The following is a 22951-nucleotide window of genomic DNA, read 5'->3' as shown; positions in this document are numbered from 1 at the left end:
CATAGAGTCATACAGCACAGAAACAGGCCCTTTGACCCATCATGTTGTGCTGGCCATCAAGCACCGACCTATTCTAATCCTATTTTCCAGCACTTGGCCCGTAGCCCTGTACGCTATGGCGTTTCAAGTGATTATCTAAATACTTCTTAAATGTTGTGAGGGTTCCTGCCTCTACCACCCCCTCAGGCAGTGTGATCCAGATTCCAACCACCCTCTGGGTAAAAAAGGTTTTCCTCAAATCACCTCTAAACCTCCTGCCCCCTACCTTAAATCTATGCCCCCTGGTTATTGACATCTCCGCTAAGGGGAATAGTTTCTTCCTTTCTACCTATCTATGCCCATCATAATTTTGTACGCCTCTATCAGATCCCCCCTCAGCCTTCTCTGCTCTAAGGAAAACAACCCTTGCCTATCAGTCTCTCTTCATAGCTGAAACGCTCCAGCCCAGGCAACATCCTGGTGAATCTCCTCTGCACCCTCTCCAGTGCAATCACATCCTTCCTATAGTGTGTCAACCAGAATTGCACACAGTACTCCAGCTGTGGCCTAACTTGCGTTTTATACAGTTCCAACATAACCTCCCTGTTCTTATATTCTATGCCTCAGCTAATAAAGGCAAAAAGATTGAAAACGTGATAGGGAAAGATACCTCAGATGATTTCTTGCCCGATTGTGAATGGCTTTGTTCACAGTACCTTTGTTGAGAGGTTACTTCCACAACTTTAGAAGTTTGTACATCTAATCTGTACTTTGGAGCCGTGAGCTATCAGAGGACTATGGCTGCTGCTTATGCTGTTTTACTCCGGACCTCAGATGATGCTAGGCCAAGCCCTTTGCCATTTCTCCCACCTTGCTAGCATTGTTTGAGTATCTTTTATTTACATATTCATTCATGGGATGTGAGTGTCACTGGCAAGGCCAGCATTTATTGCCCATTCCCAATTGCCCATGATAAGTTCATGGTGAGCTGCCTTCTTGAACCACTTTGTGGTTTGTGGTGAAAGTACTCCCACAGTGCTGTTAGGAAGGAAGTTCCAGGATTTTGACCCAGCGACAGTGAAGGAACAGCGATATAGTTCCAAGTCAGGCTTGTGTGTGACTTGAAAGGGAGCTTTTTTTAAAATTCATTTATAGGATGTGGGCATTGCTGGCTAGGCCAACATTTATTGCCCATCCCTTGTTCAGAGGCCATTTTAATTTTTGCATGTGGTGGTGTCCCAATGCGTCTGCTATCCCAATGCGTCTGCTGCCCTTGCCCTTCTAGGTTGTAGAAGTCACGGATTTGGGAGGTGGTGCCAAAGAAGCCATGGCCAGGAAAAATTCCATCAATTTCAAATGGAAGCTCTCCAAATAAGTCCTTGGGGTGGGAGTCGATTACTTTTAGAAATCTTATGTGCAACAGAGATCTGACAAAAAAGCAGTCTGCCTCCTGTCCTTTTGCATGGTGCCAAAAAAATACACATAGCAGGGTTCAAAGCAGAGGAGAAACAGCCTCACTGCTGTGGCAGCACAAGACCCTTCCCTTCTTAGCTATACAGCAGCTGTTCACTGCTGACGTGATTTATCTGAATGAGAAATTGAAGAAAAGTTTAGCTACGCTCGCTCAAAAGTCTGGATGCTTGAAATTATCTGGTTAACTGTTCAGTATTCCAAAGAAAATAATTTCATGAGCGTGCTGTGTGAGAAAACAAGATGCAGAGCTGCTTTGCAACAGGGAGTGGTAGTCCTTTGCCTCAAAATTGTTTGATACAACAAAGAGTCACTGTCCAGAACTTTATTGCACCTGGATGGAGCTGGCTGGCTGAGTATTCCTGAGGGACAGTGTGATGAATGGTAAAAGCAACAAGCTTTCTGTCCAGCTGCAGTAAGCAATCTGCACAAGTTGAAATTGCTACATCCTCAAATTCAAGAGAAAGAATATCTCAAAAAACTCCAATAATAAGAGGCTGTATATTTTGTTTCTAAAGGGTAGGGATTTACCTGAGTGACTAGGTAGAATCATAGCACAGAAATAGGACATTCAGCCCATCAAATTTCTACTGGCTCTTTCAAAGAGCTACACACTTGCTTTCACCACCCCACTCTTTCCCCGTATCCCTATTTTTTTTTCTCCTTCAAGTATTTATCCAATTTCCAATCCCCCTATTATGCAGTGCATTCCAAATCCTAACCACTCATTAAATAAAATGTTTTTTTCTCATGTCACCTCTGGTTCTTTTGGCCAACATCTTTAATTCATACTTGGGGAAAAAATCATGTACAGTTAACACTGCTCCTGTAGCTAAATTTGAGCAAAGGCTTTTAAAACGCCTAAGTGAGACGGCAAGTAAGCGTGTTGAAGACTGATATCTGGATTCCTATTCATGCGATGAGGGTTCTGGGATCTTGCAGAAGCCCAAGAACATCAAAGTCAGGTTCCAGGTTCACAGTCAGGAAATAAGAGCTGGCACTGCAACAAAGGAGGATGCAGGTTGACATAAAAGGGCAGTAGAGAAGGAATTCACCCCCTTGAAAGGGTCACCCCCTGAAAGAGTCATTACATGGACTAATTTCATTCTTTCTGTGCATAATACACCAATTACTGTCTGCTGAATAAATTTGCAAGCGGTTTTCACACTGACTGCCCGATTCTTTCTGTCTTCATTTTGTTGGTATAAATGGTTTTTCTGCTCATGTGCCCTTACATACGAGATATATTCCAGTGCTCCTCGAAAGCCAAACAACTGTAGCTCAGAGCTCCATTTGAAGTGGTGAATTAAAGTCTGCTACCACATGAATGTTATTCCTTTGAGGTGCAAAGCCAATAAATTGGATTTTTATTCTGTATGGAATTTCGTTATGAAGGCATTTTGTGATGATTTCTAACAAACAAAATCCATCAATAATTATAGCTTCCCCAGGTGATGAAATGTTATGGATAGAGCAATCACCAAATATTAACAGAAAATGAGTAAAATATCCATCACAAAGAGATTTATTCCCAATAAAAGGCAAACTTTGCAAACAATAGTTACTGGAACATCAACATTGAAAACATAGGAAATAGAAAGACATACCTAGCATATCTATAAAAGACGAACATGTTCATTTTAACAATATATTCCAAGCTATAAATATATATATATAGGATGGTCTATTTAAAGGTGGATGTGTTTTATTTTTTTGTTTGAATACCTGTGCCCCTCAAAGGTGAGGGTATTAGTGCTAAGATCATTAATTTCCCATTTCAAGCACCTATCTTCAGGTTCAGTGCAGTTAGATAGATGCAGAGTAAAGCTCCCAATTACTCTCCTCCAACAGTATGCCTGAATGACCCTAATATGACAATTTTACATTTCCAAAATTAGAGAAAATATATTTTCCCACAGAGTCATAGTCATCTATTCACAACATCTTGTTTGTTGGAGAATAAGTGATATTTTCAATTTAGCAGCACTGGGCAAAGAATTAGTTACTGGACCCATATCTGTTGGGAGCCGGAAGGAAAGTATACGGAGCCCTGAGTAATGTTTCAACGTGAAACCTGTCCATATTCATGAACAGAACCAATGAGGAATTCCATGTACAGTATATAGCCACAGTCCATCTCACAATCATCTGCAGGGGTGTAGAGTACATTTTGAGGTAATTTTTTCCCCACCCTGTTGGCTGCATGGGTTGGGTTGGTATCGGCAATGAAGTCAAGATGGACAGAATGGCAGCAGCTGTGACAGCACAGCTGTAAAAACAAGTAATAAAATCTCAACACTGGGCAGCATCCTCATGAGGGCAAAATAATTGCGCAGGGTGCCCTTGTTGCCTAGCTGTCAAAATACAAATTAACACACGGCACTGAGGTGAGGTTGGGAGGAGGGGGGGTGAAGGAAACAAAAATAATGATAATATTGTTCTCGATAATTAAAATGTAAAAAAAGAACATGCACAGGACATTACTATAAAAAAGATATCTCATCTTGGAATTCAGGTTACAAATCTCTCTCTTCAAACTTTGGTCCTGCAGTTTACTCTGTCATTTAAAGGCTTTGATTTTATTATTTTCCACTCATTGCTTTCAGCTGCTGATCAATCTTTCCCTATCACTTTTGAGTGGGTCTGTGCTGTGCTGCATATATAGTACTATTCGCCCTTTAGTCTTTTTGTTTCAGTCTTGTAACACAGTATCATAAAGAATATTTTTATACCACAATAAAAAATAAAAAGGACATTAGCTGGCAGATAATGAGTAATAAGGTGACTCCTTCAATCAGACAGTTTCAAAGACGTCAAGAGCTGTGAGAGAGCTGTCAAAACAAAACAGAAACCACAAGGATAGAATTAGCTCACTCTTTTCTACTTAGGATTTGACTGAGAACAGGTTAGTCAGCTTGAAGCAGCGGAAAGATGGCTAATAACCGTGAGCCCAATGGTGAAAGGCATTGTTACACTGACGTGGCAATGAGATTTTCCTTTCACGGGTAGAAATACCGGGAAGTAAATCCTGCTAATATCAATGAATTTTACAGTGACTGGCAAATTTGTATTGGCCCCTGTGAAGAAGCTGAGCTCTGCACCTCGAATAACATCCTCCTGGTCCTGAATATTTGAGAAACCCAAGAGGCTACTAACTGTCATCCAATTGGTCGTCCAAAAGATCGAAAAAGAACCTAAGGCACACTATGAAAGAAAGGCCAAACCAGTGGTGCTTGCATGTCATGGATCTCTATTTGAAGGCAAGTCCCCAGTGACCTAGGCCTAATGAAAAAAAAACAGCTGAAAGTAATCACATGGTAATTCTTTTAGATCACAACAACAACGTCAATGTTACGACAGGTTTCCAATGGTATTGCAAATCAAATTAGCTGCCTTAGTTTTGTTTTCAGCTCAATCAAGGAAACATAAAAGCAGGCCAAGCTAAAGGCCTGGATGCTAGCGGAGGTGCTAGCAGAGGTGCAGGGCTCGGCCCTTGCTGGTGGGGGTGTTGCATGAGTGCCTCCGTTTGTTTTCAAACAGTTTGTGCAAATTGAGAAATGGCAGGATTCAATAAGCATGTGAATGGTCTTCCTTCAGCACATGATCCGGGGAGCAAGAGGGAGAGAGAGAGAGAAAGGGAGAGAGAGAGAGAGAGAGAGAGAGAAAAAAGGAGACAAATCCCATTCTGTGTCGAGAGACTGTCTCAGGTGTTTACTCATATGCAGGCAAACCAAACAATTCTGGCTTGAAATCATCCATTGACTTGAGTACCAAATTGGCTGGCTTCGTCAGTTTTGGGTCAAGCCGTGGATCCGGAATCTGGACGACCTGCATGCCTGCTGCCAAGGCGGCCAAAACTCCATTCGGGGAATCTTCAAACACAAGGCACTGGTGGAGAGAAACAAAGTACGCATTTGAAAAAAAAAAGCAACATTCAATTTCTCTTGCATCCCCCACCCCCTCAGTTTCTTCACGCTCTAATCTAAACGCTAATTGCTGGATTCTGAATGCACTCTCACTGGTAGCCCTCTGGTATCATGCCCGACTGGCCATTCTTTATATGTTAATCTAGGCAGTGAAAGTCAACACGCTATTCAAACATGAGGAATATCAAAACTGAACTCACACATCTGATAGCTTTTAGAAATGGCAAACCTAACAGATTTCACCCCCTCCTCTCTCTCTCTCTCTTTCTCTCTAGTTTCTCGGAACGTGGTATAGATTGTAGGTCCCAAATCAATGCCCTGGCTACAATCAGCAACTCAGCACAAACCAAGTGCAAGTTTCTGTAAGGTACAATTACTACAAAGGTCACACAAAGGCGCCTTAACCTGCCTCGATTCTGTAGTGCTTTTTAAAGTTTCAGGAGAGAGATAAATATGGCGTGTGGTTTACTATAATATGACAAAAATAAATAAAAAGTTGAAGCAAAGCAAGTCCCTCAGGTAATTTTTCCAGACATTCCCAAGAACGCCAGCCACATTCTCTTCCATCCATCTTCTAAGGAAAAAAGAAATTGATTTAGTGCAGTTTTGATCAATTAATTAAAAAAACACTAACAATCGCATTCTGTTTTCTATTCAATCTGCAGTAGTCCTTTTGAAATCTTTGTAATGAGATTTCTCTTATTACTTCCTTCCCCTTCCTGGTAACTTTGAAACATACTTGTATTCTACTCAGGCTTAACCTCGATGGCCATGCAGCTCTCCTTTGTGTTGCCAAATGCATCTCAATTATGGGTTTTACATAGGCTAATATTTCGGTGGCAGTAACATCTCCGTGATAGCCTTTTATCATGCGCCGGACAGTCCATCTCCATTAACGTCTTCAATGCTTCTAACAATATCCACGTCAAAGTAAAAGCAGCCCTTGCCAATTGGCTTTGTTGCTGAGCGTCTATCCGCTCCACAGCATTAACTCAAAGTCTCTAAAAAGCCCTCAATCTCTCTGCTGAAAGCTCTAAAACCACAACTGAGATACAGTTCGACTTTTGTGAGTAAGCTTAAAAGCTACACAAAATAGCATTATCATCCCCTTTCAGAAAACCTTGGTATCTAGACATTGCATAGAAATGTACTTGACAAGCTTGCAGTGAAAGACCTAATTGACTTCAGTGACGTCACAGAGCTTGCTGTATGGGAGCGACCAATTATTACTCCAGTAATCTGCATAATGGAAGGCCTTAACTAATTCCCTGAAACTAGAAGCAATTAAAACTCTTCATTACCAAAGAAGCCACTCTAATGACCCATAATCATCGTGCTTATTTGTTACAGCAAATATATGCGTTCGGCATACTCGTGATGTTTTGCTTTTGACAACATTGAAAGATATTAGTTCCTTGTCAGCATTGAGGTGGACTGCATGACAAATTTGGTGGAAGGGAAGAGGGACAAAAAGACATACCACAGCACATACAGAATGAATGGAATTATTATCACTATTACAGAGAGATCCGGGAAAAGGCAGAAAAATTGTTCAAAAGCAGCAAATAAAGTTCCAAATATTTCTTATTGTCACAGATCAGAAAATGGATGAATGCTTTGGCCTCAGCTTAATCTAATAAAGATACGGGAAATAAGACTGTTCATCACTTGCATTCACCCAAGTGTCTGGTAATACAGATTTCAAAGGACATTTGTGACAAAAATTAAACTCTTTCTCCCACTCACGTCAGGCCCATTAATAATCCCATGATGAACTATTACGAAGTTGGCTGCTCTGAATATTGATCATGGATCGTAGAATACTGTGCAAGGACAAACTCCACACTCGTCCTGCAAACTCGAAGGTTACAAGAGCACAATGTCAGTTTAATAACAACCTATAGGTGCAAAATGGCCTGAGCTGAGAGACTGTTCAGGTCTTGCTACTCAGTAAGTTTACAATGTGGGTTCAGTAACATCTCAAAACTACTGTGCGCCGCTTTAGCTGCCAAGGAGGGTCCACAGTGACAGAGATGTAGACGATGCTCAGGAATGTAAAGGGGACTATCTCTAGATCACATTTCATGCGTTTAAAGTTACATTAAGAGTTCTGGAGCCCTCCAATTATGTCAGAGCGCATTTGTTTTTCTGTTCAGTTTTGATACGTCTCTCCTGCACGGAGCTTCCCTAAATTCGGGGATAGAAACTGAAAGCTGCACTAACAAAGGTTAATGCAACTGTGCTCATAAAGTGTGTCAGCTGTAGCTCAGTGGGTAGCACTCTTGCCTCTGAATCATAAGGTTCCACGTTCAAGTCCCACCTCAGGGCTTTGAGCACAAAAATCAAGGCTGACACTCCAGTGCAGTACAGAGGGTGTGCTGCACTATTGGAGATGCCATCTTACAGATGACCAAGGCACCATTTGCCTACTCTGGTGAATGTAAAAGATCCCATGGCACTTTTTCAGAGAACAGGAGAATTATCCCTGGTGTCCTGGCTAAAATCCTCAATCAACATGACAAAAACAGATCATCTGGTCACTATCACATTGCTATTTGCAGGATGCAAAATTGGCTGCTGCACTTCCTACATTACAACAGTGACTACACTACAAAAGAAAAGTACTTAATTGGTTGTAAGTGCTTTGAGATGTATGGTGGTTGTGAAAAAGTGCTACCTAAATGCAAGTCATTTTTTTTTTCTCTCAGAGCCACCGCTCCCACAGTTGTCTCTAAGTGCTTTTCCCATTGTTTAGGATCTCCCCTGGAGATTCCAGTGTGCCAGGGCCCAATGAACATTCGGAACCATGAAGAGGACAGGATGGACACAACAAGCAGCTGCTATTATAGAGATGGTGCATTTCTTTTGTTCAGTCTAAGACAGAACCATGCGGTTCGGGATGACGGAGCAGGTTTTCTACATGCACCACCAGCAGTGAATATGGAGGAAGAGAACAGAGGATGGCGAGTTTGGCAAATGATTGCCGCTTAAACTTTATTCTTCGCTTGTGCTTCCTCATGTCGGGTATTACAGCGCTTTTTTTTCCTGCATACGTGGACTCGAGATGGTTGACGCGCTCATTTTGCACCTTTGTTCGGGGTGGGGGCTGAAAGTGTTTTTTTCTGTTTTCTTTTAAAAGAATTACGCATTAGTGAAATGTGAATAGGGAATGACTCAGGATCCGGTGACTCAATAACGGGGGTTGGGTAGTGGGTGTATGGCTGTGGGGGAGGTTGGTGGTGGTGGGGAAGGGTTGGGTTGAGAAAGGTTACTTTCTCAAAAAAGGGTGTTTTTTTTTTGTGTGTGTGTGTGTGTGTGTGTGTGTGGACTGGCATCTTAGAACCCAAAAGGCTAAATCTGTTTTATGCGGAAAATTACCATGGTATGCCTGAAAAAGAAAATCCACTCACTAAGCTGCAGAGGGAAAGTTACTTTCATAGTTCCGGTGAGTTGAAAACCAAGGCAAATTGCTTGTGTCCACTTGACATCTCCCTGATACAGTGGAACCTTTATTATCCACCAGAATGGAAAACACCCAAACCTAGGCTGTTTGGCTGATAATTAAAACCCACCACATGTACTGAGTCTGATAGATTATAACTGGTCTATTTAAATCCTTAACGTGCAGAGAAGATCCATGTTTGTTCATTTGAAAAATGACACGCTCTTCAAAAGCTGCTGGCAGCCTGACTGCCGCTGGTTTCCTTTTCCTGAATCTCTGCCCACTGCTGCTCACCTGGCCCTGAAGATAAATCTCAGAGCTGTGTATAAATTAAATCCTACCGGGCTATAGACATCTAGACAACAACTATTTATTCTGCCGGATCAAGAACTCAAAGGCTGTGAAACATTCAATCAAAAATCCTCAATTGCATTTTAGCTGTTTATCAAAACCTGGCTAAATTCCATGCAAATCACTAAAGTCCCAGCATAATTCAGTGCATTTATCCCCCATCTCACTTCAGCGAGCTTTTCCTGCCATCTAGATAATTCAGTGAACTGATCCCCCTACAATAGCAAGTTTATACTCAACCCTTCTGGTAATTCAGTACGCTGCTTCTTCATCTTTCTCCGACACTTGCATACGTTCCCCCCATTCTAGACACTTTGATATGTTTTTTTCCCTGCATCTAACACCCCCACCGAAGCTATTTTGAGGACCGAGTCTCGTTGGCACGGAAGTGGTGAGATGCCAGCGTGATCTCAACACGTGCCATTGGGGGAGGAGGGCATGGGTGGGAAGACCAGCAGCTCATCTGCAGTGCCAAGTGATCAGAAATCCATTAAAGGGGAGGGCCAGATCGCTCTTGGGAGTGGGTGGGAGACCGATGAAAAAAAAATTACCATTTGGCAAGATTTTTTTAGTAAGACACAGGAAAAACAATGGTGCTTACCCTGCCGCCAAGAAGTCCTCGCTAAACCTATATGTAAGTCTCCAGCGAACCCCTTAAGAGACACGGGATGGGTGCTTTACACCTGGGGCCAGTCAGTGTGTCGTGCACTGAGGGGGGAATACCTTGCATTCCTAGACTAAAACAGCATTAGATCCAATTGCAGCATGGTGTATGGAGGTGGAGGCAGAGGATGCGGGTATGGTTCTTAATGAGTACTTTGCATCTGTCTTCACAAAAGAGGGGGATAATGCAGACATTGTAGTTAAGGAGGAGGAGTGCGAAGTATTGGATGTGACAAACATAGGCAGAGAGGAAGTATTAGCACCCTTGAAAGTGGATAACTCACCAGGGCAGGGAGGAAACTGGAGGGTCTGACCATCACTTTCCAGTCCTCATTGGATACAGGGGAGATACCAGAGGATTGGAGGTCCGCTAACATTGTACCTTTGTTTAAAAAGGGAGCGAGGGATAGACCGAATAATTACTGGCCAGTCAGTCTGAGCTCGGTCGTGGGCAAATTATTGGAACCAAATCTGAGGGATAGGATAAACTGTCACTTAGAAAGGCATGAATTAATCAAGGACAGTCAGTATGGATTTGTTATGGGAAGGTCGGGTCTGGCTAACTTGATTGAATTTCTTTGAGGAAGTAGCAAGGAGGATTGATGAGGGTAGTGCAGTTGATGCAGTCTACATGGATTTTAGCAAGGCATTTGACAAGGTCCCATATGACAGACTGATTAAATAAATAAATTAAAGCCTATGGGATCCAGGGGAATCTTGCAAGATGGATACAAAATTGGTTCAGTGGCAGGAAACAAAGGGTAATTGTTGATGAATGTTTTTGTGATTGGAAGGCTGTTTCCAGTGGGGTTCCGCAGGGCTCAATACTAGGTCCCCTGCTTTCTGTGGTATATATTAATGATTTGGACGTAAATGTGGGAGGGAATGTTCAAGAAGTTTGCAGACAACACAAAAATTGGCTGCATGGTTGATATCAGGGAGGTATCAATGGGCTGGTCAGGTGGGCAGAGAAGTGGTAAATGGAATTCAACCCATAGAAGTGTGAGGTGACACATTTCAGGAGGTGAAACAAGGCAAAGGATTACACAATAAATGGGAGCATACTGAGGAGCGTAGAGGAAGTGAGGGACCTTGAAGGGAATGTCCACAGATCCCTGAAGGTAGCAGGAGAAGTTGATAGATGGTTAAGAAGGCATTTGGAATCCTTTCATTTATTAGCTGAGAAATAGCATATAAGAGCAGGGAAGTTATGCTGGGACTATATAAAACATTAGTTATGCCACAACTTGAGTACTGTGTGCAGTTCTGTTCACCTCATTACAGAAAGGATGTAATTGCGTTCGCGAGGGTACAGAAGAGATTTACAAGGATGTTGCCAGGACTGGAAAATTGCAGCTATGAGGAAAGATTGGATGGGGCTAAGATTGTTCTCCTTAGAACAGAGGAGGACGAGGGGGAGATTGATTGAGATGTACAAAATTGTGAGGGACCTGGATAGAGTGGATGGGAAGGGTCTATTTACTTTAACAGAGAGGTCAGTGACAAGGAGGTATATATTTAAAGTGATTGGTAGAGGGGAGATGAGAAAACATGTTTCACCCAGAGGGTTGTGGGGGGTCTGGAACTCACTGCCTGAAAGGGCAGTAGAGGGAGAAACCCTCAATTCATTTAAAAGGTGTCCGAATATGCACCTCAAGTGTCGTAACCTGCAGGGCTTTGGACCAAATGCTGGAAAGTGGGGTTAGGCTGGGTGGCTCGTTTCTTAGCCAGCGCTGACACAATGGGCCAAGTGGCCTCTTCTTGTGCCATAAAATTTTCATGATTTAATGATCCTGATTTATATAGTCCAATGAGACACCTGCCTGTTTCAGGTGGGGGTGCTGGCCGCCTATATCGTGGCCGCTTGAAAATGGCAAGGGATGAGCCTCATGTGGGACGATGGCAGTAATAGTTTAGGGGTTTGGTCTCTGCCACTGCCCCATTCCTGCTGCGAATGGTGGTAGAGAGGGGAATGACCCCCATGAATAAATAACCCAGCTGCACTCACCGTCCAGGCTCACTGGTGAGAAAAAGACACTTGGAAGGGAGGTTTATTTCAGCTCTTGTAGCCAGCAATAATGACAATAACTTGCATTTATTTTGTGAATAAAACACATCAGGAGCATTAGCAAACAAAATCTGACACCAAGGCACAAAACAAATGTCTTAAATGAAGAGAGAGGGGCCAGGATTAGAGAATTCCAGAGCAAAGAGAAAACTTGCAAAAGCAATGGTAATGGGGAGGAAAGAATCTAACAAAATAACATGAAGCACTAATAAAGATGCAAGACCCTTTTGCCATTTATGTGTATTAAAACAGCATTCACTTTTGACAACCAGATTAATGCATTTTTTAGTCAGAAGACAGACACATTATGAGTAAGTGGATACATTCTGTAGCTATATTTATTTCTAAATAAGATTACTGGCAATGCACCTGCCACCTTATGAATTATAAGTGTTAGACACCACGTTAAGTTGCAAAAAGACAGCAATTCGTGAATTATTTAAATACAGTTGCACTTTCTAAATTTAATCTAGATAAACACTGCACCATGCTTCTATCTGGTAATGTTAAGAACATCCTGAGCCACCTGAGTACAAATAAAAATCTGCTAAAACAAACTGCTCAACTTTTAAGTGAATGAACATTCACTGAAGTAATAAAAGGGCATGTAAAAATGAACTGTTTAATGGGAATTGGCTATGTCATTCCCAGATAGAAAGGAAGAAGCAGAATACCAATCTAACACAGGGCGGCAACTTTGTGAAGTAATGAGAAGGGGACATTTCAAATACAGGGCTGCTGGTTTATCATAGCCTTGAAAAATCTTTCCAAAAACAGGGGTTAACTCCTTCCACCACTGACTCACAGAGTCATACGGACTCAAAAGATTAACTCTGTTTTTCTCTCTCTACAGATGCTGCCACACCTACTGAGACATGTAAGATCCATGAGCGTTGTGTACTGTCCAGAAGCTTGCCTATGTCTTGGTCGTTGTTGTCAAGCCAGTCTTCTTCCATTTAACGAATCTTAGGACCTCAGATGCTGTTCTGTAAGTAACGTCCTTTAACTTTTTCCAAGAACCTTCAATGGCAATATTGTCCTCTAGCTCTTGTTCCAGTTCTTGTCGCTTGGCTATGTCTTTAAGATATGGCCAAGTTACATGAAGCCTCCTTCATGACTTGACTCTGTGCCAAAGCACCCTAGAGTTGCCTTCACGGGTATAATACACCTGACAAGCCGAAGGGAGCGGGTAGGGCGCATGTTCTTGAGGTCTCTCTGTCGTACAATAACATAATCCAACATGTGCCAGTGTTTGGGTCTGGGGTGCATCCATACTGTATTCAGTTAGTTTGCTTCATAGAAGAGGTGTTTGTGATGGTTAGGGCAAACTCGCTACAATTAAAGAGAAGGAGCTGGCCATTGGAGTTTGCCCTGCCAATAATGTGGTGTGCTTGTACTCCTTTCCTGGTGTTACAGTCTGTGCCCACTCCGACATTGAAATCACAAGAGTAATATGTTTGTCCATGCTTCTTTGACCTCGTCTTTATGTGTCACTGTTAGAGCATATGTGCTAATGAGTGTTGCATGCTGGTTACTGGCAAGACTTAAACAAAGAACCATGAGTCGATCACTGATCCCTGCAGGAAGATGATTCAGATTGAATGGCAAAGCCCACGTCTGGCTGTTAAGCCTGGTCCTTGGACTTGCCAATCCAGTAGAACGTGTAGCCTGTACCAACCTCCTCAACTTGAGGCTCCACAGCAAGCCTTGTTTGGCTTAGGGCAGCTATGTCGATGTTGTACCTGCCCAGCATTCTGACTATCAAGGTTGTTCTGCGCTCTCATCTCATATTGTTGTTTAGAAGTGCTCTGACAGTCCATGAACTGAGCTTCATACAATGACGAGTAGTCTTGTTCTTGACATTTCAACCGTGGTGAATTGATGACCAGTCAGGAGCAGTAAACTGGCAGGTGCAGGGAGAGCAGGCTGTTCAGTGTTCCTTTCCTTCCCTAGTTTGGGGAGAGCTGCGTGGTACCTAAAACAGTCTGCTCTGTCACCTCAGGAGGGTACGGGCTCCACATCTGGCCCGACCTGTGAAGAGCAAATGTGTGGGCTGCCTGTGTGCAGGCTATTACAGAAGACTGCTAGTAGCATCCTCTACCTGTCCCCATTGTCACTTCCCCATTGCCACAGGGTTTTGTATGTCTGATGTTTTGGTTGATGACTTGCTGCACAACCTGTACATTGAGTATATTTAAGTGGGTGGGATTTGTGCAGAGACTCTCCCACTCCCTCGTCCAAGACAGTTGATACTACACTGGTGCAATGTGTGCCACAAGCATTGCAGCTGTAAGGATGCAGGTCTGATTTTGGGGTTAGGTCAAAGAATTAGGAAGGACCAGGATGGCGAAGAGAGTTGAGATGCTCTTCATCCACAAAGAAGTCCCATATAGTCAGCATCTCAAATAGCCTCTCCCAATCAAATTCCTACTGCCCGGCTTCATGTGCTGATCCCTGTTTAGAACTATGGGCAGAGTTGTGATGGCGGGTGTTTGGCGCCTCTAAACCAGACAACTCTGGGTTGGTGGAGCTAGTCAGCCTTAATTGGCAGTCTACCTAGGAGAAGGTAATTCTGATTCCAAAACCCCCAGCTATGGGTTAACTAGCAAGGTATACATTGACTGACCGTGCTGAAGATCACAAATAGTGGCAGCGGACTGGATGGCGATGTCAAGGGTAGATGAGGCTCTTCAGCCTACTCAGCAGCTCATCTAGGAGAAGGACAATTCCCCTTTAGATAACGCAGCACTATGGGCTACCATTTCATGAAAATGTCATGGATATTAGCCACTAATGTGCACAGTGGTTAGACAGTATAAGGACAGTAAATGAATGGAAACTCTAGCCATTCATGAGGCCATGGAGTTGATACAAGAGCTGTGATGTTCACACGGATACCATGTGTAATACACTGCACCTGAGAAAACCTTGCCCGGACCCAGTGAAAGCCAGGTTTCTTACCAGAAAAGGCTGCTTCATTATCAGAGAAGCTGAACACTGGAGCTGTCAGTGAACAGATTCATCCCTGACTTTATGATGCAGAGAAGAGGTTGGATGAAACAAATGAAAATTGCTGGCCTGAGGTCACTGCCTGGAGAGGTCCTGCAGCAGTACCCTGGTCTGCAACAGTTGGCCTCAGACAACCATGAAAAAAAAACTTGCATTTATTTAATGCCTTTCATGGCTCACGGCATCACAAAGTCTTTTATAGGCAATTGAAGTATAGTCACTGTTGTAATGTAGAATATGCAACAGCCAACCTGCACATGTTAAGCTCCCAAAAACAGCAATGCAATAATAACCAGATCATAGGTTTTGCCGAGGTTGGTCAAGGGATAAATGTTTAGGACCTCAGTTTGACATCTCATCCAAAATATGGCACCCCTGATGGTGCAGTGCTTTCTTGGTACTGCACTGGAGAGTCAGCCAGGATCTTGTGCTTAAGTCTTGGAAGTGGGATTGAAACACAACCTTCTGATTCAGAAATGAGAGTGCTGATAACTGAGTCATTGCTAACAGCAGACCATCTTATCTCAGGGTCAGATAAGGTCCCAGCCAATGAAAGCACTTTACCCTTGACCTTTACTGACTTCAGTTTTGCTGGGGCTCCTTACTTATTGGTTCAGCCTTATTGGTTGAATACTGCCTTACTATTGAGGGCAGTTTCAATCATCTTCTCTAGCATTCTGCTTTAAAATATATATATTTTTGCACAGAAAACAAACTGAATTGTAGAATGTGATCCCAAAACAATAATAAAAAACCTTGAACTCCAAAGTAGTAAAAAATAAATTAACTTACTTAGTCCTCTTGAAGCAACTATCTAGGCGACCGGCTTTTATTAAGGGTTGTTTTTCAGTTGTACATTATTCCTTGAGTTGTCACATCTTTCTTGGGGCTGTGTTAGTCTTTTTTTTGCAAGCTGTTTGTCAGCTTTACTGAGTTAATGCGTTTTGGGGGTTAGCATGTACGCTTTCAATAGTTTGGAAGGTTGAGGTGTAATCTAATAGAGGTATTTAAAATGATAAAAGGATTCAATAACATAGATGCAGAGAAGCTATTTTCTCTGGTGAGACAAGAGGAGCTAGTTAGATTGAGGCCATTTAGCAGTGAAATTAAGAAGCGCATTTTCACACAAAGGGTCGTGGAAATCTGAAACACTCCCTCCCAAAAGAAAAAATGGATATTAGGTCGACTGAAATTTTCAAGTCTGAGACTGATACGTTAGCTTAGGGTGTCAAGGATTACAGAGTAAAGGCAGGTAAATGGAATTGAGGTACATATCAGCCATGATCTAATTAAATGATAGAAAAAGCTTGAGGGGTTGAATGGCCTCCCTCCTCTTCTGAATGTTCCTATAAAACCACAATTAAAGATGTAAAATTTAACTTGCAACCTGTTCAGCATTTTTCTGTATTTAAACAAAGCTCATGCATCCCAGCCTCTTGCAGCATCAATAAAGGTTTAAGTTCTGAGTCAGTATACCCCAGCTCTTTGGAACCCTCTTTCATATCACCTGACTTCACCACTTCCAGCTATCTGTTCCAAAACCTTCCCAAGGTTTCAGCTTCCTGGCTTTAGTCCTTTGCTGCCTCCTCTGTATCCGCCTCTATCCTTGTAGCATGTTCCGTAACATTCTTTTACATTCAATTATTGTTTGCCTTACAAATGTGTGTCATTTTTACCACTTTTAATTTTTTTTTACAATATCCAGCATCGTTTCTCCCGCTCCAATTAAAGTTAGGCAATCTGAAACAAAAACGAGAAAGGGATACGCAACTTTTGTTTTTATTGTCTGGGCCAAGAGACAGAACAACAAAGGAGTTGCAGTGCCAATTTCCTGCCACTTGTTGTCATTATTGCACTATCTAATACTCTACTGTGTAGTAGTGATGCACAACGAACAGTCTAAAGGTTAATATGATCCACTGTGCACTGGTCTGCCAGGGCTTTCAATTATGTCCACACTACCACCCATTGTGTGCTGCTGTGCCTTGGACAGAAAGATTTATAAGACCATAAGACCATAAGACATAGGAGCAGAAATTAGGCCATTTGGCCCATCGAGTCTGCTCCGCCATTCAATCATGGCTGACAAGTTTCTCAACCCCATTCTCCCGCCTTCTCCCCGTAACCTTTGATCCCCTTACCAATCAAGAACCTATCTATCTCGTTCTTAAATACACTCAATGACCTGGCCTCCACAGCCTTCTGTGACAATGAATTCCATAGATTCACCACTCTCTGGCTAAAGAAGTTTCTCCTCATCTCTGTTCTAAAAGGTCTTCCCTTTACTCTGAGGCTGTGCCCTCGGGTGCTAGTCTCTCCTACTAATGGAAACATCCATTTAAAAGGGAAAGTTCACTGCGGATAAACACCTCTGACATAATGATAAAAGCAAAACACTGCGGATGCTGGAAATCCGAAACAAAAACAAAAATACCTGGAAAAACTCAGCAGGTCTGACAGTACCTGCGGAGAGGGATATAGTTAACGTTTTGAGCCCGTATGACTCTTCATCAGAACTAAGAAATATAAAAATAAGGTGGAATATAAGCTGGTTGAAGGGGGGTGGGACAGGTAGAGCTGGATAGAGGGGCAGTGATAGGTGGAGGCAAAGAAGTGATTGCCAAAGATGTCATAGACAAAGGGGTGTTGACGGTGGTGATATTAGCTGAGGAATGTGTTAATGACATTAAGGGTAGAAAGCAGGACGAGCAAGGTACAGATAGCCCTAGTGGGGGTGGGGTTGGGGAAGGGATCGACATAGGCTAAAAGGTAAAGATAAAACAATGGATGGAAATACATTTAAAAATAATGGAAATAGGTGGGAAAAGAAAAATATATATAAAAATAAAAATAAATTATTGGAAAAAGGGGGATCGGAAAGGGGGCGGGGTTGGAGGAGAGAGTTCATGATCTAAAGTTGTTGAACTCAATATTAAGTCCGGAAGGCTGTAAAGTGCCTAGTCGGAAGATGAGGTGCTGTTCCTCCAGTTTGCGTTGAGCTTCACTGGAACATTGCAGCAGGCCAAGGATGGACATGTGGGCATGAGAGCAGGGTGGTGTGTTGAAATCGCAAGCGACAGGGAGGTCTGGGTCATGCTGCCATAATGAGATTGCGAAGAGGCTCTCAGAACCAGCATGTGTCTTTGGAAAGTGAGAGGGAGAAAGAGAAACAAAAAGAAAAAGACAGCAGAGCTACAAACAATAAAAAAAACTCATTGCCCATTAGCTCAGTTGTTTCCCCAGTGTGGAAGTGCACCATAAAGACTATATGAATTTCAGCCAATGTATCTTAATGCAATATCAATACACCTCGTGTGATACTCTTAATTCATTACTAAGAAGAACTCCCAATGGTTACCATCGCTGACAAGTCTGTAACCACCAGTAATCACCCTAGTTAGCTGGTATCTGGAAAGAGTTGTATGTGGTGAAAAATACATCCTTATTTCTTTTCCCCTTGACTTTTTCCAATCTTGCAGCTAGGATGTTCTATGCAGAGACAACCTAACTTTGGAAGGACAGAATTTAAGTCGACGTAGTACTAAAATTTCACGTACAAACCCACCATTATCTGTTGCTAAAATCTTAGTACTTACACTACTTGGTATATCTTTGCTATGTGTTATACATTGCAAGAGAGTATTTGATAAATATATTAGTGAGAGGTTGGTGGGCTTTCCTTGTTAATCATACTGATTTAACAAGACAAAAGTACTGTCTCTAGTCAATTAATGCCCCTCAGCAGCTAGGGCTGCTGTGATCGGCAGGGATGTGTTCCTCGCCAACTCTTCAGGTGGCAGGATGGGAAACCCGCCATCCAAAAAATCCTGCCCTAGGTGTTTGCTATTTCCTAGTGACAAATTATAACATTGAAAGTATTCCTCTGAGGAAAGATTGAGCAGGTTGGGCCTATAGTCATCGGAGTTTACAAGAATGAGAAGTGATCTTATTGAAGCATATAAGATCCTGAGGGGACTTGACACGGTAAATGCTAAGAGGATGTTTCACCTAATGGGGGAATCTAGAACTGGGGGGGCACAGTTTAAAAATACAGAGTCTCCTATTTAAGACGTAGATGAGGAGGAATTTCTCCTCTCAGAGAGCTGTTAATCTTTGGTTAATTCTCTTCCACAGAGAGCAGTGGAGGGTGGGTCATTGAACATATTCAAGGCTGAGTCAGATTTTTGATCAAGGGTTATGGAAGGCAGACAGAAAGGTGCAGTTGAGACGACTTAAGTGGTTTGGGATCAGCCATGATCTTATCGAATGACAGAGGAGGCTTGAGGGGCTGAATGGCATACCCCTTCTCCTATTTCTTGTGATCTCTAGTTGGGATGCATATTTCGAGGCTGAATGAACCTGGGATGGTCCAGACTCAATTTTACATTAGGTGCATTTAGCAGCCAAGTTGTTGAACACCTGTTCCCATAGACTCTCTGGCTGTGACTTTATCTCCCCCTGCCTGAAGTAAACTGGTAGGGGGCAAGTTAAAATAATCATCCCAATGAGTCCCGATGCAGGACATTCAGAGGAAGGCAACCTTTCCTTTAAAACTGCGTCCTTTGTATCAATCTCTTCTTTCTTAGGCCACACCAGCCTGTGTGGCTTAGCACTACACTGGGGCATAGTCTTTACCCAATAATGTACTGGGAGAGCTTAGAATGAGAGTTTTATCTGACTAGATCGCTCCCAGTATTAGTTATTTTATGACTATAGCTTTGTATTTTCTAACAGCTGCAACTTTAGGCCCATCAGATTTCAAGTTAATTTCAATGTACCTGCATTGGATGTGGACCTGAATTTGAGAATTCTTCTGCAGTAACACCTAAGCTAAGGTTTAATCATAGACCTGCAAAATATGCTCTTTAAATTGTGTTTCTCGCACTAGGTTTTAATATTTTCTCATCCAGTTCTCAAGATTATACTCAAAGAAAGTGCATCATCAATTTTGAATACCCTCCCTTAACCTTTCTTTCTCATCATTTTATCTCCTCCTTTAAAACCCTCCTTAAAGGTCACCACTTTGACAAAGTTTTTGTCATCTCTCTCCTTCCCTGACTCAGCATTCGTTTATCTTGTGCCTCTGCAAAGCCGCCTTAAGTGCAGTTTTCTATGTTTCCAATTGCAACTGATCGAGGGGAAATGGATTTCCTCTGTTATCTATTTTCAGCAAAATGTTAAACCTGTCCTTTTAGACCGCATATTTCAAGAAATAATTGCCAGTAGAAATCCTCCTCTCAATGTTTATGAGGTTACTAACACATAGTTGCCAGAGGAAATTTACTTAGGTTATCTCCCTTCATTATTATTATTATTTCTTTGGGTACAACAATGGCAAGTTTTATTTATATAGTAAGACTATATTTATTTAGCATAGTAAGACATTAAATTTGCCTCCAAACAAAATTTAATATTGAGCAACATAACCAGGTAACAGGGCAGGGCCCCAAAATGTTGGTCGTTGAAATAGATTCTAAGGAGCGTCTTAAAAGGAGGTAAAGAGGTGGAAAGGTTTAGGGAAGGAATTCCGGAATTTAGGGCCTAGGTAGCTGAAGGCATGGCTGCCAATGTTGGAGCAATTAAAATCGGGGATGCTTAAGAGGCCAGAATTGAAGGAACCCAGCTATCTCGGAGTATTTATGGGGCTGGAGATTACAGAGATAAGATATGAATTGATTTGAAAACAAGGTTGAGGATTTTAAAAGGGTGCAAGAGACTGAGGTCTCAAGAAGCAAAGGTAGATTTTCTATTCAAAATGCTCTGTGTTGCTCTTTGCAACTCTGCCGAAGATTCAATGATGTTTATCAGCATGTGTAAAGAGATTGCCTTGTCAAGGTAAAACTTAGTATGCATTTTGCATCCTGCATTGTTCAGCAAGAATCTACCTGCTCTCTGTCAGAATTTAGAGAAAACTAAAGGGACTGAGGCTCGACTCGTAATTATTGGCTACAAAGATTGGTCTTCAGCATAGCAAGACAGTAAAGACATTCTTTGACAGTTCTAACGGACATTTGAATCTGCAGATCAAATCAATGATCAATCAGCTGTCTTTACTAGAATGATCTGGAACTTATGAGAATTGTTTCCACTCATCTGTTAAACTGTCGTCTGCTTAAAGAAGCTGTGCACTGTGGTCATAATACCATCAGTCTGAGAGGTTAATGATGACAGGTGATGTTCCACCCAAGAGCAAGGCATTTAGCCACCTTTTGCGAATGATGTCCTCTGCAAATTACAGTTCAAAGTTTTATTTTACTTTTCAAGTTAAATTTAATATAGCTCTTAAAATAGGAAAATTTGACATTAAAAAATAAGTGCAAAACAGCAAAAGCTATACTGGTACAAAGCTCACCCCCTTTACTGGTAGATACGGTTATGGTAGCATTGTGGTTACATTACTGGACCAATAATCCAGGGACCTGGACTAGTGATTTTGAGCCTGCAACAGGTAGTGAGAGAACCAACATGAGGGGAAAGCCTACTTGACCTCACCATCACCAATTTACCTGCCCCAAATGCATCTGTCCACGACAGTATTGATAGGACTGATCACTGCACAGTCCTTGCAAAGACAAAGTTCTGTCTTCACACTGAGGATACCCTCCATCGTATTGTATGGCACCACTGTGATAAATGGGACAAACTCAGAACAGATCGAGAAGCTTAAACAAAAACAGAAAATGTTGGAAAAACTCAGCAGGTCTAGCAGCATCTGTGGAGAGAGAAACATATTTAACGTTTTGAGTCCGTATGACCCTTCTTCAGAGCTTCTTCAGAGAAGCTTAAAGCTGCATATCCATTAGGGGCTGTGGGCCATCAGCAGCAGCAGAATTATATTCAACCACAATGCGCAACCTCATGGCCCAGCATATCTCCCAAAGCATGCCAGGAGCAGCACTAGGCATACTTAAAAAATGAAGTACCAATCGAATGAAGTTACAACGCGGGACTACAAACATGGTAAACAGCAAAAGCAGCATGCTATAAACAGAGCTAAGCGATCTCACAACCAATGGATCAGATCAAAGTTCTGCAATCCTGCCAGGCCCAGTCATAAATGGTGGTGGACAATTAAAAACAGGATGAAGAGACTCCATGAACATCCTGAATGACGATGGAGCAGTGCAGGGGATTAAATACTCGAATTATGTGGAAAGACTGGAGAAATGGGGTTTGTTCTCCTTAAAGCAGGGAAGGTTAAGGGGAGATTTAATAGAGGCATTCAAAATAAATGTGGGTTTTGATAGAGTAACTAAGGAGAAAATGTTCTCAGTAGCAGAAGGGTCAGTAATCAGAAGACACAGATTTAACATAATTAGCAAAAGAGCTAGAGACAACAAGAGCAAGCACTACACAATATGTTGTTATGATCTGGAATGCACTGATTGAAAAGGTGGCAGAATTACGTTTTTAAAAATTCAGGGCTATGGGCAAAGAGCAGGGAGGGGGTGGACTAATTGGAAAGTTTTTTTCAAAAAGCAGACACATGGCCTAGTAAGCAATCACGGAGGCAGCAGCTAGTCGCTGAGTGCAACTAGTCACAGGTTATGAGAATGAATGCAGAGAAGGAATGGGTGACCACCAGCCATTCAAGAATGACCGGGCAGGTAGTGCAGGAGACCCGAGTGCATTTCACTCTAACAGATATTCTGTTCTGCATACTGGTGAGAACAATGGCTCCTCTGGGGTGTGCAGCCAGAACCAAATCCATGGTACCATGGGTAGCTCAGCTGTGCAGGGGGTAGGAGGAAGATTGGGAAAGTAATAATGATAAGAGGTTTCGATAGTTAGGGGAACAGACAGGTATTTCTGTAGCTGCAGATGTGGATCCAAGATGTTATGCTGCCGCCCACGTCAGTGTCAAATATGTCAAAGAGCAGCTGCGGAGCACTCTGAGGGAGTTGGAAGATGAACAGCCAACAGTCGTGGCCCATATTGGCAGAAAGAAGGAAGCGGTCCAGCAGGCAGATTTTAGGGAACTTTACATTCCTGGGACATTGAGACCGATTCTGGAGGAGGCGGGACCTGTACAGACTCGATGGG

General features: G+C 42.4%; 1 protein-coding gene across 1 annotated transcript in view; it reads right to left on the bottom strand.

Moving 5' to 3' along the window:
* Positions 1-2956: 2956 nt before the first annotated feature.
* The window catches only part of pudp (pseudouridine 5'-phosphatase), a 31016-nt gene continuing 11021 nt past the window's right edge, over positions 2957-22951 (bottom strand). Inside the window, exon 4 of the mRNA XM_078545057.1 lies at positions 2957-5337. Coding sequence (XP_078401183.1) covers positions 5161-5337 — 177 coding nt within the window. The 3' untranslated portion in view covers positions 2957-5160. The remainder of the gene's footprint in view (positions 5338-22951) is intronic.

The sequence above is a fragment of the Cetorhinus maximus genome, chromosome 7 (genome assembly GCF_964194155.1).
Source record: "Cetorhinus maximus chromosome 7, sCetMax3.hap1.1, whole genome shotgun sequence".
NCBI lineage: Eukaryota > Metazoa > Chordata > Chondrichthyes > Lamniformes > Cetorhinidae > Cetorhinus > Cetorhinus maximus.
The sequence above is the reverse complement of the archived record's forward strand: the minus strand, read 5'-3'. Positions and strand labels throughout refer to the sequence as shown.